This window comes from Seriola aureovittata, chromosome 22 (genome assembly GCF_021018895.1).
Source record: "Seriola aureovittata isolate HTS-2021-v1 ecotype China chromosome 22, ASM2101889v1, whole genome shotgun sequence".
NCBI lineage: Eukaryota > Metazoa > Chordata > Actinopteri > Carangiformes > Carangidae > Seriola > Seriola aureovittata.
This window is the reverse complement of record NC_079385.1, coordinates 15,168,102-15,183,350: the sequence shown is the minus strand read 5'-3', so window position 1 is coordinate 15,183,350 and position 15,249 is coordinate 15,168,102. Positions and strand designations below refer to the sequence as shown.

Here is a 15,249-nt window from a genome sequence, read left to right as displayed (position 1 = left end):
CTCCTGAATCTGATAACAATACGGATGCCATTCATTTGCCTTTTTTTTTTTTTTTTTTTTTGGCTTTCAGCACTTTGAGGAATTCAGAAATCCACCCTGTAGGCAACTGTCTGGATGAATGTCTCAGATCTTGGAAATTTCGCTTGGATAGGTCGAAATTTCGCTTGTTTGTCTATTTTATTCAGGTAGGCTGCATTTTATCACGAGTCTAAAGTAAAGAAAATGTTTAAAACATGAGTAAAATAGGCACTTTTATTGTTGAGGACTGTGTTGGACTCCGGGCTTTATCTTTACTCTCCGCCTCTTTAAGTCTGCCCTACATCTGACTCATTTTGGTCCTTTGCAGTTTGCACAGCAGTCTGTGCTCTGCCCCATATTTTATTTGGCAATTCTCACCACCGCCGCTGCGTAAAAGTCCCTGCGCTGCGCTTGGAAATGTAGTTCTTTTTGCGCACGACGAGGTCTCCAAAATGGACCTAAAATCCGAACTCCTCAAATCCATCTGGTACGCGTTCACATCGCTGGACGTGGAGAAGTGTGGGAAAGTCTCCAAATCGCAGTTAAAGGTAAGAGGGAATAATGTTATTTTAAGATCAGGAAACTGAGACCGAAGGCCGTCCACTGGTCAGCACAGAAGCAAACTCCCAACTGTGTATTTGTGCGACTTTTTGCCTCAAACAAACCAGAACTCACCAGTCTCTATAGTTATCTTTATACGTTGTAAAATAGGCTACTATATGTGAATCAACATTGTAGTCGGGTAAACAGTAACTCAAGCCCTGCAAGCTCTGATAGAAGTTCAAATATTTGAAAAAGCTTCCAGTTTTTCTTCCAACAGACACGTAACCTGTTCAGATTGGAGCTAAGGTGTGAGTGTGTGATCCAGCTTCAAGCTCAAAGTCCAGCTTCCCACCCCCGTGACCCAGAGACTTTAACAGAGACAAAACATCACCACTGTCAGGGCTTTAAATGAAACAATAAGACAGACACAACAAGAAGCAGAAACCTTCTATTGCCATCTCTCCCCCTCAGTGAGTGTTATTTTTGTCTGTCATGTTGCTTTCTGTCCAGTTCCTACATGCCTGGCTGAGCCCCCACAGCACAGAAGAATCCAGGGAACTGGCAGAAAGCTGTCCTGACATGCTTAGTCACTGAGGGCCAGCTGTCTGTACTTGTGTGTGTGTGTGTGTGTGTGTGAATATATGAAGAAATATGGAGTGCACAGAAGACTTAGACTATAGCAATGACCTTTTACCATTTTAAGTGAGATCTTATCGTCTATATATAACTACTTTATGTCTATGTTTCTTCTTCAGGTGCTTTCCCACAACCTGTACACAGTGCTGCACATCCCACACGACCCCGTGGCTCTGGAGGAGCACTTCCAGGACGACGATGACGGGCCGGTGTCTAATCATGGCTACATGCCCTACCTCAACAAATACATACTGGATAAGGTACAGTGACTGTTAAAATCACCTGTGGGGGCACCTTTTATTTCTAGTTTATTTCTTTGTTTGTGTATTGTAAATTAGGAGCAGTAAATGGCGCATAAACTCATCATCCAATGACAAATATCACCTCCATGTTCAGAAAACTACAAAGTTCAAATAGTTACTCAAAATGTACAAAACCTACTGAATGCACTGACCTTCTTGTAGAAAATCTTTATGTTTAAACGTTCAAAACGCTGAATTAAGATAAGGCCATGACGCTCTGGTGAAGAATCTTCTGCCTCATCTTTATCTGACGCAGCTGCCTTTAGGCCACCGCCAAGTTCAAACTGAGCTGTTCAAAAATACAGCAGCACAACATGAGTTGGCTGTGATTGTTTTTTCTCCTGTGATGAACAGAGTATATGTGTCTATCACATTTTAGAAAATTAAATGAAATTCATTCTGCTGACTGAAAGCTGCTTTGAAGTAACGAGTACGTCACAGAAATGTAGTGAAGTCAAAAGTACAATATTTGTTTTTATTATGTACGGTGGAGTAAAAGTCATAAGTTTCCAAAAAAATAATAATACTCAAGTAAAGTACAGGTACTCGAAAAATGTGCAGCACCCAAGTAGATGTACTTCATTCTGTCCACTCCTGCTTACAGTATATCTATAGCTTTATTGGGTTGTTCTTACCACAAATGTTTCTCAGAAGCCGAGCTGCTTGTGGGGGATGAAGTAATCTCAGTTGTTATAGTGAAAAAAAACAGTGAGTGGAGCAATTTTCCAAGAATCAGGGTTTTGTTGCGGGAGAAATTAATAATCTCTGTGGTCGATTGACCTATTACACCCACAAACTCTATTAAAGTATCAGTCGTTGCGGGTCTTTTTCTGTCTTTTCAGGTCAAAGAGGGGATGTTCGACAAGGAGAAGTTTGACGATCTGTGCTGGATGATGACCATGAAGAAGAACTTCAAGGGGGTACCACAGGGGGCGCTGCTATCAGAGAGAGACTGTTTCAAGCTCTTCTGTTTATTCAACCTCCTGTCTGAGGACCGCTACCCGCTGGTGATGATACCAGAGGAGGTAAATAATGAGAGAGGAGAGTTTTAGCACGTTAAATGGGAATTTAACGTGCCGAATTGTGCCAGCACTCAATGTCAGGATCGACATTATTTGAAGGGATTCAGTTGGATCTGATTGACTGAGAGGTCGGCTAAGACGACTCAAGTCCATGATCATTCAGACAAACCTTGCATCAAGAGAGAAGGCTCACAGATCCATATAAAACATGACATAAGTGCTAACGTTTCTTCCTCAACATTGAGTAGACCGATAAAGAGAGACGGAGGAACAAATCACACAGGAAATCAAGGCAATACTGCGGGTTTTAATGCAGCTGCATTGGTCACTTTCACTGTGGCCGGTTTATTGCTAGAAAGACACATTAAGTTTCACATAAACTCAGCTTGTGTCCGAACAAAGTCAGACCACTACATTTTTTCACAGCAGTGCAAGTAAGTTAGTTAATGAGGCTCTTCCTTCCTGCGCTTCCTCCATAATGCTTTTGGTTTCCTGTCGACAGAGACCAAAATAAACTGCTTTTGTACCGTCAGCACAGAAGCCTTCCTCTGTAAAGGTGTATTGCAGAAATATACTTATACAAAATGTAAAGACGCTATCTGTATCAGCTGATGTCCCTGTAGCTCAGGTCTAAATATTAATACTTAAAATATTCTGAATGGTTTTAGGTGGAATATCTCCTCAAGAAAATCTCCACAGCCATGAGTGAGGAGTGGGATGGGAAGCCCTTGGAGGACTTAATATCCCAGGATGCCACATTGCAGGAGGAAGGTATGTCTGTATGGACATTCCTGGATCACATGACTGCAGGCCAGCTGCTGAGGGTCACCAGTGCCGAGGCCTTCAGTTTGGCTTTGGACGAGGTCTTTCTGGAGATGTACCACAATGTCCTGAAGAGGGTGAGTGTGTGTGTTTACTCCTCCCTCTTTTTTTTTTTTTTTTTATTAGACAGTTCATTTGCTCCTTTTGTTATTTTCATCCTGATCACTGCTTTCAGGGTTATATGTGGAAAAAGGGGCACGTTCGTAGGAACTGGACGGAGCGCTGGTTTGTACTGAAGCCCCTCTCCATGGCGTACTACGTCAGCGAGGACCTGAAAGACAAGAGAGGAGAGATCCATCTGGATAAAAGCTGTGTCATAGAGGTTGGTGAGGAAAGGAAAAACTCTGTGGGTTCGACGTGTTCACCTCCTCACCATTAACTAACCATCAACTAAACCGACTTACTGAGTCCGAGTGTCTCTTCTCTCTGCTGCAGCCTCTTCCGGACAGGGAGGGGAAGCGATGTATGTTCTGTGTGAAAACCCACAACAAAACCTATGAGATGAGCGCGTCTGACCAGAGACAGAAGGTGGAGTGGACTCAAGGTGTGTTGGTGTGTACAAGTAGAAACACGAGGAAAAAATCCTAAATTAACGACACCGATTTATAATGTGTGTCGTCTCTGCCATAAACCAAATATTTTAAGTATTTTTTTTCCTTTCTGTCTTCATCTGTTCATCTACTGATGAAGAAAATTCTCTGAAGTGTGTCTTCATTGTCTGTACAGCTCCAATAACTAGTTTGTTTGTTGATTTAATTTCATTGGCGACTATTTTAATAATTGATGTGTTGAATGTTTCAAGCAAAAATGACAAACATTTGTTGGTTCCAGCTTCTCAAACAGGAGGATTTGGAGCTTTGTTTGTATCGCTTGTGATAGTAAATTAAATATTGTTTTGGTTTAAGAGTGTAACTTGGATAGAACAAGAAATTTAGGGACATCACTTTTGGAAATCGTGGATGTTTCCCACTATTTCTTCACAGACTAAACAAGTGAACGATTTATCGAAAAAGTAATCGATAATGAAAATGATCATTAGATGCAGCCCTTACGTTAATATGTGAATATGTTTCTCAACCTGGAACTAGGTGGAAGATTTCACACGACACGCAATATATCAGAAAAATCAGTTAACTACAAAGGAAACATTATCTTGACACACAACCTTATCATGTGACACCAAGACATCTCGTTTTGTGCATTATGACAATGTCATTATGACAGGAAGTACTTTTCTCATGCAATCACTCGCTCATTCTCTTTTTTAGAATTTACATTAAGATCTCTATGTGTGTGTGTGTGTGTGTGTGTGTGTGTGTTACCTCTCCAGCCATTCAGACAGGACTCCGTCTCCAGGGCGAGGGCAAGTCCTCCCTTCACCACGAACTGAAACTGAAGAGACGGGTTCAGCGGGAACACAGCCAACGGGAGCGCAGCCGGAGCGCCCGCAGCAGCTGCAGCAGCCAATCAGACGACTCGAATATCCAAGAGCTGGAGAAGATGGAGAAAGAGAAAGACAGGCAGGATCTCGAGATTGAGAGCATCATCCAGGTAAGAGAGGGGACGGGATCGGCGGAGGGACAATTGTGTGATCACAACGTCAGGCTCACTTTTAAACCTTGCTGGCAGTAATTACACAATAACAAATATGTTCTAGCGCTGAATAGCATATATCTGTGTTTTTCAGCATGCACGGGAGTTGGAAACTAGACGAAGGGAGGCAGAGGAGAGAGAGAGGAGGAAACAGAGGGAGGTGCAGATGGAGCTGGAGAGACAGCTGAAAGAGGCTGAGATGGTAAGAAAAAGTTTGCCAGATGACAACATTTATTTACAATTCTTCTGAAATGGGATTTAGAGTCCATCCCATTGGCTTCGATCTCTGAAGACAGCATGAACACGTTGGCATTATAAAAGTCAGATTTAACCTTTAGTGATGTTTAGTGGTGGAGAAATGGTTACGACATTCCTGGAAAAGGTGATTCAGGAATAGGTCATTTCTTTCCACTTAACTGGTGCTGGTTTGTGTGTGTGTGTGTGTGTGTGTGTGTGTGTGTGTGTGTGTGTGTGTGTGTGCGCGTGTGTGTGCGTGTGTGTGCGTGCATGTGTGTGTGTGTGTGCGCGCGCCCAGTTGAGAGACAGCATGCAGGCAGAGATGCAGGAGAAGGAAAGGGAGGCTGAGCAGCAGAAGAAGAGGATTCAGGAGTTGGAGCTGACGCAGCGGAAACTGGAGGCTGCTCTCAACATGGAGATCCAGGCTCGGCTGGAGGAGGAGAGAGCCAGACAGGAGCTGCAGAGGTCAGAGACAAACACACCCAGTGTATTCCCCTCTGTACTCTAAACCGGGGGTAATTCAGTGTCTGCCCCTGTGGGCCTCCTCTCAAAACTGAGACAACTGTGCACTAGAATATTAAAGGAAGACTTACTATTGTTTGCCTTACTTGTGTTAGGGGATAATAATGCGCTGAGATTTCGAACTAACGATCAAAGATTCAGGACTGAACTGAAAGCAGAGGAATCTCAGCCTAACCAGACATCCAGGGTGATAGTCCAGTTTTTTCCACGGATGCACACAGTCAGACTGAGATAACAAATAAGTACACAATGTGGTCTGCATGATGAGAACATACAGTTCATTTTTTTTATCACAGTGATAAGTCTTAATACGAGAAAAAAACACAATGACAGTTTCTAAAGATCATTTCATTTACATTATTCATATATATAATTACACCTTTTACCAAATTGTACTGTTTTGCAAATGATTTGCGACCCACCGTTGCTCTGAGGGATATAAACAAGATGTATATCCTATGTATATGTTATCTTTGAGCTACAACTTTTTATTTTATCCTATATTTGCTTACCGGCAACTATCAGTGTTTTACTTTGAAACTAAGGAAAGCTTAAAAACGTTCTGCAGCTATACGGAGTGTCTTATATTTTCTACAATTTCTCTGTGGATTTATGGATGTTTATTTGCAATGGAAATTGAAGATAATGTCATCCTCTGGATCTAGAAATGTGTGTATCAAGTCTGTGTGTTTGAGGCAGATTGTGGCAGTCTGTCACTGCGGGTTCTGAAGTATCTTAATTGCCTCAGTTAACTCTGTGTCACAGCTGCTGCTGCAGCTGCTAACTACATTAACTAACTTCCCATTGTTTCTAGAACACCAGGATGCACATGTCCTGGTGGCCTTACAGTGTATCTTTGCCTCATGTCTGTGAACCTCTGCTCTGAACCAAACCAAACTGCAGACACATTTTCAGTTACTTTAGTTCTGCTCTTTCCTCTTTTCTCCAGGTTGCTGCAGGCTGAAGAGGAGAAAAAGAAGCTGTGTCAGCTCCTGCAGGAGCAGCAAAGGGCCTTGCAGGGCCTCAGCCCCATAAAGGAGGCCTCAGACGGCAGTATAGACGAGGAAGCCCCCTCAGCCCTCCACTCCGCCTCTCAGGAGCTCCAGGACCTGCGGGCATCTCGCCAGAGAAGCCACCAGCACCTGGAGGTGAATAAGAGGCAGTGTGTTCGGATCAGTTCAGTGTGTTTAATATCAGAAAAACACTCACAAGCAGCTACTACTTTTATCCTCTCACTCCAGGAGGTTCAGGAGAAGCTGAGGAACGCCAGTCAACATGTGCGGCACTGGAACGTCCAGCTGAACCGCCTGATGACGCCCATCACTCCTGGAGGTGCAGTGTGCTCTAAAACACCACATCTTTAAAAATTCCTGGGCTTGGACCTGCTCCAGGACGGATAACTTCTGTCTTGGACTAACTCCTAAAATAGGACATTAACGTAACCTCCTTGGGGAAAAAGTTATATTGCTGTTATGAAGCTTGACTTTGAATCAACTGGAAATTTTCTTCTCTTTTTGCAGAGCGTTTGGAACATCGCCTATTATCAAAACAAATGTGTCCCAAAAAGGAAGGAGCGCTGGCAAGTAACGAGTTCATCTCTAAATTCAAGATACGAGCCCATGAGAACAGCCAGACTCCGGAGGAGAACCAGAGGCTGGAGGAGCAGATGGAGGCCGCTCACCTCTCAGACAGATCAGATGAATCACAGGGAAAACCCAACGGACAAATGTGATAAAACATGATGACGGTTAAGGGAACAAGTTTTCTAATGTACGAGTTCAATAATGATGAAAGAAATTCTTCATTTGTGTGAGATTGAGAGTGGAGAGTGGAAGGAAAACATTATTTACAATAATACATAGAAAACCTTCAAAAAGCTTTGTATTATATTTATATTCAGAGTTGCACACTAAGATGGAGAACAATGCAGGATTAAATGAAAACACATTTGACTAAGATCAACAGAGATTTACAGTTTTGTACAAATAAAGTTTCTTGGTGAATAATAAAATTTCATTTTGTGATATTTGTCATTTCCCTGGTCAAACCATTTGATTCACTAAAACCTCTCTCTCTACAACTATGTCTGTTAATATTAGACTTGTGCTTCAAGTTCTCTGCTGTAATCTGATGATTGAAACCACAGGAAGTTGTGTACGTAATAAATGCGTCGTAAAAAGTTTAAAAGTGCAGATGAATACAACATTGCAGAGGAGTTGTCTAGTTATTTGACATACAAAACAAGGTTGATGACAAAATACTGAGCAGTTGAGCCCAAATAATAAACTAGCTGGCAAATGCATCAGCTGACGTTAGCACATCACAGACATATTATCAGGATGTATGCAGCAGATAAGTTACGAGTAATTGCACAACAGAAATATAAAAGATATCATCAAGGTTTCCATTTGAGCTGCTCGGTACATATCCTGGTTTAAGGGATCCTCATCAAAGATGTTTGTTTATGGTTTATATTTATTTAAAAAACAAAACAACAAAAAAACAACAAAAAAACAGATAAGCCTTCACTGGTGCCAAAAGGGAAATTCACAAAAACTAATATTAGCTGATAAATCATTACTATTTCTGTTACTATATTTTAAACTCTCAAATATTAGTATCACTACCATCCTTAAAATCCAGTATAACTTGAGTTTTAAAGTATCAAATCCTCATATTTTTAAAGCTGGAACCGGCATTGATTATATTACGATAATATTGATATATCAAATATAATCAATGAATCGATTGATCATCGTAGGTATAAAAATGTACACTTGTGCAAACGTCTCATCTCACTGCGCTGCAGAACAGAGAGGTTCAGGAGATCCTTTATTCCCACTGCCATCAAGCTATACAACACCTCAGCCAAAGGATGTGGACTAATGTAATTATTACTGTTTATTTATTATTAACTGTTTTTATTGTTATTATTATTATTATTATCAACAATGAGCTAATGGACACATGAATTTCCCCTAGGATATAAATAAAGTATCTATCTATCTATCTATCTATCTATCTATCTATCTATCGATCGATCTATCTATCTATCTATCTATCTATCTATCTATCTATCTATCTATCTATCTATCTATCTATCTATCTATCTATCTATCAATGAAATAATGACACATTTTGCCCTGAAGGTGGCGCTGAAGTAAATAAGAGCAGAAAAATGACCCGGAAAGAAAACAAAATAACTCCCTACTTCAAACATCATGGCGGCGTCCTGCACTGTGTCATGCAGGTGGTAGAGAAACTGTCTGTTGAGTTTATATCTAATTAATCGCAGTTTATCCGGTCGTGTTATGGGTTTGTTTTAACCTGTGCAGACATCATTAGGTGAGGAGTGAGGAGTGCACCATGTTGGCCTCAGTGGCTGTCAGCATGACGGCAGCCTCCAGAGGGAAGGTCAGGTCTCTGGTCTCTCTGAGCAGGAGACTGTCCAGCAGCCAGCGCGGCTCCCCGGATACAGCTCACCATCCTCCGGCTGAAACCTCGGCTCTTCTCCGGGACAGCGAGCCGGCCGCGGAGGAGGAACGGCGCTGGAGGCGCCGAAAGGACCCCAGCGAGCGCTCCGTGTTCCTCTTCCCCGGGCAGGGCAGCCAGTTTGTGGGCATGTGTAGAGGACTTTTAAAGTACCCTAACGTCAAAGACATGTTCAGGGTCGCCCAGAAGATCCTCGGGTACGACCTGCTGTCTCTGTGCCTGGAGGGCCCCGAGGAGGAGCTGATGAAGACGGTCCACTGTCAGCCGGCGGTGTTCGTCACCTCACTGGCTGCGGTGGAGAGGCTGAACCGAGAAAACCCAAATGTACGTCAGATAACGATTAATCGATCAGTTTGCAATGATTGACAGGAAATTATTGATCAACTAATAGTTAGAGTTTTAAGTCATTGTTTCAGGTATTGTCACTTCATGGCCTCTGGAAACTCGTCTAATTAGAGCTGCAGCTGATAATTATGTAAAATGATAAAATAATATTTTATTATGATGCATCCACTGTTTTTTTTTTATAATCATCTTGTCCATATAAGCATAAATACATTATATTATTATTACTGAGGCATTATCTTCTTTTTCTTTACATTCGTCCACAGGCCATCGAGACGTGTGTTGCTGCTGCAGGTTTCAGCGTCGGAGAATTTGCTGCTCTGGTCTTTTCTGGTGCCATGAACTTTGCAGAAGGTAAACATGACATGTTTCCTGTGTTGTGCAGGACGAAGCTGGAGCTCAGTGAAAAAAAACACCAATGTTAGTTAGTCTGCCGTATTTACCCTTGCTGTGCCTTCTTATCTAGCCCTGTATGTGGTGAAGGTGCGTGCGGAGGCCATGCAGAAAGCATCAGAGCTGGTTCCCAGTGGGATGCTGTCAGTGATCGGGAGACGTCAGGCTCAGTATAAATACGCTTGTGTTCAAGCTAAAGAGCACTGCAAGAGCCTGGGGATTGAGGAGCCGGTGTGCTCTGTGGCCAACTATCTGTTCCCTGACGGCAGGGTCATCGCAGGACACCAACAGGTTTGCAGCACAAAAGCTCAATTCAAAATACAGCTATGAACGCATCAGGTGTAACCACCAGTTAAAGGTGGGACAGGACGTTACATCTTTGCTTCATCTACATCACAGTGAAGCATATCTGTGCAAACGTATGATGAAGAAGGGTATTTTTCTTTGAGTCTCAGGCTTCTCCTGTGAGATCTCTCTCTCTCTCTCTGTCTTCCCAGGCTTTGGATTTCCTCAAGCAGAACTCGAGGCGTCTGGAGTTCATGAGGACCAAACCTCTCCCGGTCAGCGGAGCTTTTCACACCGAGCTGATGGCGTCGGCTACTGAACCCCTCAGAGATGTTCTCAGACAGGTGGAGGTCAGTCAAACAGTTTTTAAGCCACATCAGGCCTTTATGGTGTTTTATTTATTAATTAAAAAAATTATTCTGATTTAGCACTCATCATCTAACACCTAGATTTCTCTCCTGTTCAGGTGCGGCGTCCCGAGATCAACGTGTACTCCAATGTCGATGGCAAACGCTACATGAACGAGAGCCACGTGCGCAGACAGCTGGTGAAGCAGCTGGTGTCGCCCGTGAAGTGGGAGCAAACGATGCACGAGATCTACGAGAGGACGCAGGGAGAGAAGTTCCCTCACACCTACGAGGTTGGCCCGGGGAAGCAGCTTGGTTCAACACTTCAAATGTGCAACAGGAAGGCCTTCAAAACGTATACACAGGTGCCAGTCACCACTTACGAAGACTGACAATGCAGAGGTGTGGACTCTGATTACAAACCAAGCAAGCAGGAGACATTCTGACCAGCGAGACCAGTTAGACCTGCAAGCTCCTGTGGTTGCTTCTTAAGGTCTTCTTTGTGTGTTACTGTATAATTAAATAAAACTTTTTTTAATTAATGAGCCTGCAACATTTTGCCATTTTAAAATTTTATTTGCGTCACATGAAAAGCAGTTTCAAGTCTGCTACAGAAAGTCCAGCTCCCTTCATTTTCCATTAAGCCAGGCTATATATCATCTGTAAAAAAAAAAAAAAAAAAAAAAAAGTTGGCCTCTTAAACCAGTAAGAAACTAATCAAGATACAAAAGACTGCAGGCCAGCAACAGTCCAGTCATGGAGACATGCTTTTGACAACTGTGAACCAGCATGTCACTGCTACAATATGCTGGCCAACTCCTCAGGCAATGGTGTAAAACTGATTTAAACTATATCCACATGCCCTGATAAGTTTTAAAGAATATTTTTTTACTTGCCCAATAATTTGTTCACAGTCTTCAGTGTCAGCTTCAATACCACTCATTAAAATAGTATAAAAAGAGAAGTCAAAGTAAACAGCAGAAATAAATCAGTTAGCAATAATTGTCACTCGCTTGCAAACTTTTTTTTTTTTCTTTTTTTTTGTCAAATGTATATTGGCCAAAAAGACCTGCTTATGGCCTTTTAGGCTTTCCATTCTTTCCATAGTGCACCGAAGAGGGTCAATGCAGCCACCAGAGCCACAGTCACGAGGGCTCCTCTGGTCCAGCCAGTGCAGGTTTTCACTTTAAAATTGGACACCTGTGAAAAGAAGCGCAGTGAGTCAAACTTGAACTGCATGTCCAACATTAACACATCTTATCTGTGTCTCAGATCTGAGCAGTGGGACATTTTGCACACAGGGAAAGATTATTTTGCCCGCATATAAATTATGACGTCTTCATCATAGCTTCGCAATAATAACTAAGCATAGCAGGTCTGTCAAGCTTTGGATGTCTCCACTTGCTGAAACAGGGCGCACAGGAATTTAATCAGAGTGATAATCAGCGTCTTAAGCATTTGGATGATTCTGCTTTTTTAACCTTTCAAAAAATAAAAATAAAGTAGCAAATGTGTAAGTAATGTGAGGATTAAACCGAGCGTTTATCTGCTCTAATGTAAGCTGCAAACATTTGCATGTCTGGCTAGCTTACACCTCCAGGAGTAACCCAACTTTACAACCAAAGAGAATGGGCACATGAGCTAATCACATGATTCTGATTCTGATGACCTGTTTGGCACTGACACATCGGCTGCGTCAGTGCTAAGATGCTGCTATATCAGAGAGAGGAACAGCTTAGTGAAGGGTCAGTTGAGACATGTATAATGTCACATAAAAACAAGTGTTACCCAGGCTGTCCACGCTTCAGCTCTGAGGATGCCCTGCCCAGGCGCAGTGCTCGCTATCCAGGCCTTCACTGCAGCAGACAGACCCTGGAAGCCCCAAAACTGGCTGTGGATGTCCCTGGGACAGAGCAACACCAGGTTACAGCCAGTCACATAAAGATCTGATGAGTGAAATAACATGAAATGGATGAATTTATTTTTTTTTACCGATAGATGGTCCTGGTCAGTGCCTGAGCAGGTCTTAGCATGTGTAGAGGAGTTGGTAGCCAGTTTGGCTGTCGGCTGGTCCACTCCCGGTCCAGCTGGTCTCCAATTACAGCCAATTGGCGGGCAAAAGCACGGGCAGTCCTGTCATTGATTCTGAAGAGAGAACAAGCAGAGATTTTGTTCAGTTACTTAGATTTTTCCAGTTGGATTTGTCACATTATGTCACAATTTTTTTTTTTTTTTGTTAGTGTTTGTTTTTGGTACAACTGATCCCACATGGTCTGTGTCCTGAGGCTCCGTCTGTCTGAACTGTGTGTCGTTGTTATTAACAGTCACTCTAGTGTGGCGAAGGGCCAGTGCTGTACCTGAGGTTAATGTCAAACAGGGTGCCAGCGTCCACCTCGCCAGGTCCAGCCTGGAGAGAGACGACACGACTCGGCTGTCTTGTTTGTTCCACCATCTTTGTTTTCTGAAAAGAGACCCATCAATATGTAAATTATTCATATTAGTACATGTGAGATAAAAGTACCTTGAGCTTCATTAGTTGTGCAGGACAGATAATGGCTCTGTGGTTTGACAGTGTCTGTGTGTTATCCTTGCTTGACTCCCAACGGTCATAAACAGGTTGTGTAAATACTGGGTCAGGTTACCAGGATAGGTGGTGGCTGTGTTACCGGGAAGAATATCCAGGTAGATAAAACAGGCTCTCCTAGGTTTGAGATGACATCATCTGTTGGATTAAGTCCAACAGTTGTAGTCCACTTACTACTGTACACTGCAGCAGTGTGTTTCAGCTCCCAAATGGACATGAAGTTCAGGACGAGTTTATGCAGAAAACTATAGATCTAATCTACCTTTCTCACTATACACTTACATATGACTTGTTATTTTCTGTTTTGCCATAACAGTCAAGCCTGCAAATGTTTATTGTTGCCTCCTACGTGCACATGTCCTGATGCCAGTTCCTGTTGTGTCTGAAATCATGTGCCTGAATGCAAATGCTCCATTTCCATAACTCAAATCAACCAAACTGCCTTTTTACCCTCTCCGAGAAGAAGTAACACATCGCCGGTTCCAAAGAATCTGCTTAGAGGCATTAAATGTTTGTGTATTTACAAATCATGATGGGTCCTGAGGAAATATTTTAAGGAGTTTAAGCCAATTTAAAAGAAAAAGATCAAATACCATCAAAATATTGCCATAAATGTGGGAACCTTAATATAATTTAATATGATTAATATAATCACAGCCAAGGCTGCAAAATGATACTCAGAGGACAGTTGTTGAGTATAACTCGTGTAATAGTCAATAGTAGTTTTCCGTGTTGTCATAACAAAGAGATGAAATCATCCCTCACCTAATGCAAACAAAGGTCGTTTGGACGATCACACATATTAAGTTACACATTAAGTCCGCAGAGATTAATTCATTAAAAAATGAAAAACTACATTTCTAATTAACTAATGTATTTTATTCTTTAGGAATAATATCATGTAAGATATTAATCGAAAATGAACGCTCCCGCCCTGACAGTAAACAGGTGCCTGTACAATAGAAGGAAAGTAAAACCTACCTTTTGTGTAGATTAAAGTGGACGCCGCCCTGTAATAAATACAAAGACATTTTAATTAAAATGTGTTGGAAATGATAAAGTAAAGAAATCATCGCAATGTGTTTTCCTGTACTTACAGCAGCGTCCTTTAATCTTGTTGTTCTCAGGTAACTGCCACAAAAGTGATTGGCCACGCCTTTACCTGCTGCTGCCGGGAGTGACCACGGTGGGGCGACAGTAGTTGTGCTTTAGAAAATAAATGTATCTTTTCACATTACTTCAGAATACTACTTTTTATATCTTAGAGTGGCTATAGAGAGCTATATGATCCATTTTGTCTGCTGGGAAAATGTCATATGCATAAATAAAGAATCATTTCAAACCTTGTGAAAATATCATATGCATAAATCTTTTTTTTCAGTTTATATGGAAAGTCTTTTTGCATGCCTAACCAATATTATTTTTATTATTATATATTTAATCTTTCTTTGTACTGTCCCTGTCTTGTGTTTTTTTCTGATATTTTGCTAATCTGCATTGTTTAATATAGTTAGATACAGTGTTAGTGTTATAGATATAGTCATTAATTTTTGATAATTTATATCTTAACTTATTCAGTATGTAATAGTGACATCTAAGTGCTATTATTTTATACATTACAATAATAGTGCAGTTGCCTTGTTCTGTCACCCGTATTGTCCATAAGACACAAGTTCTGATAAAGTAAAAGATTATTAAAAAGATTATCAGTGGAATAATCTCTTGTGCATAATAATCAACATAACTTTTGGATGTTGTGGCAAACATGTATGCAGTGGTTTTGGTTTTGTTTGCTTTTTTATTGTGCAAAATTCAAGTACAATTTACTTTGTTGATACATTTACAGCATACATTCATAATGAGAATAAGTTAACTAAGAGGGAGGGTCCTGTTCAAGCAGCTTAAACCAGGCCAGTGAAGAAAAATTTTTTAAGGGATTTCTGTCTTAAAAAATATGTACATCTATGAATAAAATGTATACGCAACAAAATCTAATTATTCAGTAAGAAATCCAAGAGAAGGTGTAAGTACCAGTTTTAACAGACATCACATGGATGCAACGTGTTTGTAATGATTAAAAATATCACAGGCTGCCCAACGCTGACCCC

General features: G+C 41.5%; 3 protein-coding genes across 4 annotated transcripts; 2 read left to right on the top strand and 1 right to left on the bottom strand.

Annotated features, from left to right (window-relative positions):
• Window positions 1-84: 84 nt before the first annotated feature.
• Window positions 85-7,728, top strand: def6c (DEF6 guanine nucleotide exchange factor c). Its single transcript, XM_056368304.1, has 12 exons — window positions 85-566; window positions 1,317-1,457; window positions 2,342-2,524; window positions 3,190-3,420; window positions 3,519-3,665; window positions 3,779-3,887; window positions 4,674-4,894; window positions 5,031-5,138; window positions 5,472-5,638; window positions 6,645-6,843; window positions 6,937-7,027; window positions 7,216-7,728. The coding sequence occupies exons 1-12, from the start codon at window positions 471-473 to the stop codon at window positions 7,425-7,427; spliced, it is 1,905 nt and encodes a 634-aa protein (XP_056224279.1). The 5' UTR covers window positions 85-470; the 3' UTR covers window positions 7,428-7,728.
• Window positions 7,729-8,888: 1,160 nt separating this feature from the next.
• mcat (malonyl CoA:ACP acyltransferase (mitochondrial)) lies at window positions 8,889-11,110 on the top strand. Its single transcript, XM_056368248.1, has 5 exons — window positions 8,889-9,511; window positions 9,799-9,886; window positions 9,999-10,216; window positions 10,423-10,560; window positions 10,677-11,110. The coding sequence occupies exons 1-5, from the start codon at window positions 9,062-9,064 to the stop codon at window positions 10,947-10,949; spliced, it is 1,167 nt and encodes a 388-aa protein (XP_056224223.1). The 5' UTR covers window positions 8,889-9,061; the 3' UTR covers window positions 10,950-11,110.
• Window positions 11,111-11,424: 314 nt separating this feature from the next.
• bik (BCL2 interacting killer) lies at window positions 11,425-15,006 on the bottom strand. Of its 2 annotated transcripts, XM_056368249.1 has the most exons (6): window positions 14,239-15,001; window positions 14,123-14,151; window positions 12,915-13,018; window positions 12,550-12,702; window positions 12,346-12,460; window positions 11,425-11,757 (listed from the first exon to the last, which is right to left on the bottom strand). In XM_056368249.1, exons 3-6 carry the CDS (start codon window positions 13,007-13,009, stop codon window positions 11,641-11,643), a joined length of 480 nt encoding a protein of 159 aa, XP_056224224.1. In that variant the 5' UTR covers window positions 13,010-13,018; window positions 14,123-14,151; window positions 14,239-15,001; the 3' UTR covers window positions 11,425-11,640. The 2 variants fall into 2 exon arrangements, with proteins under 2 accessions (XP_056224224.1, XP_056224226.1); XM_056368251.1 differs by having other exon boundaries at window positions 14,123-15,006.
• Between the last annotated feature and the right edge of the window lie 243 nt (window positions 15,007-15,249).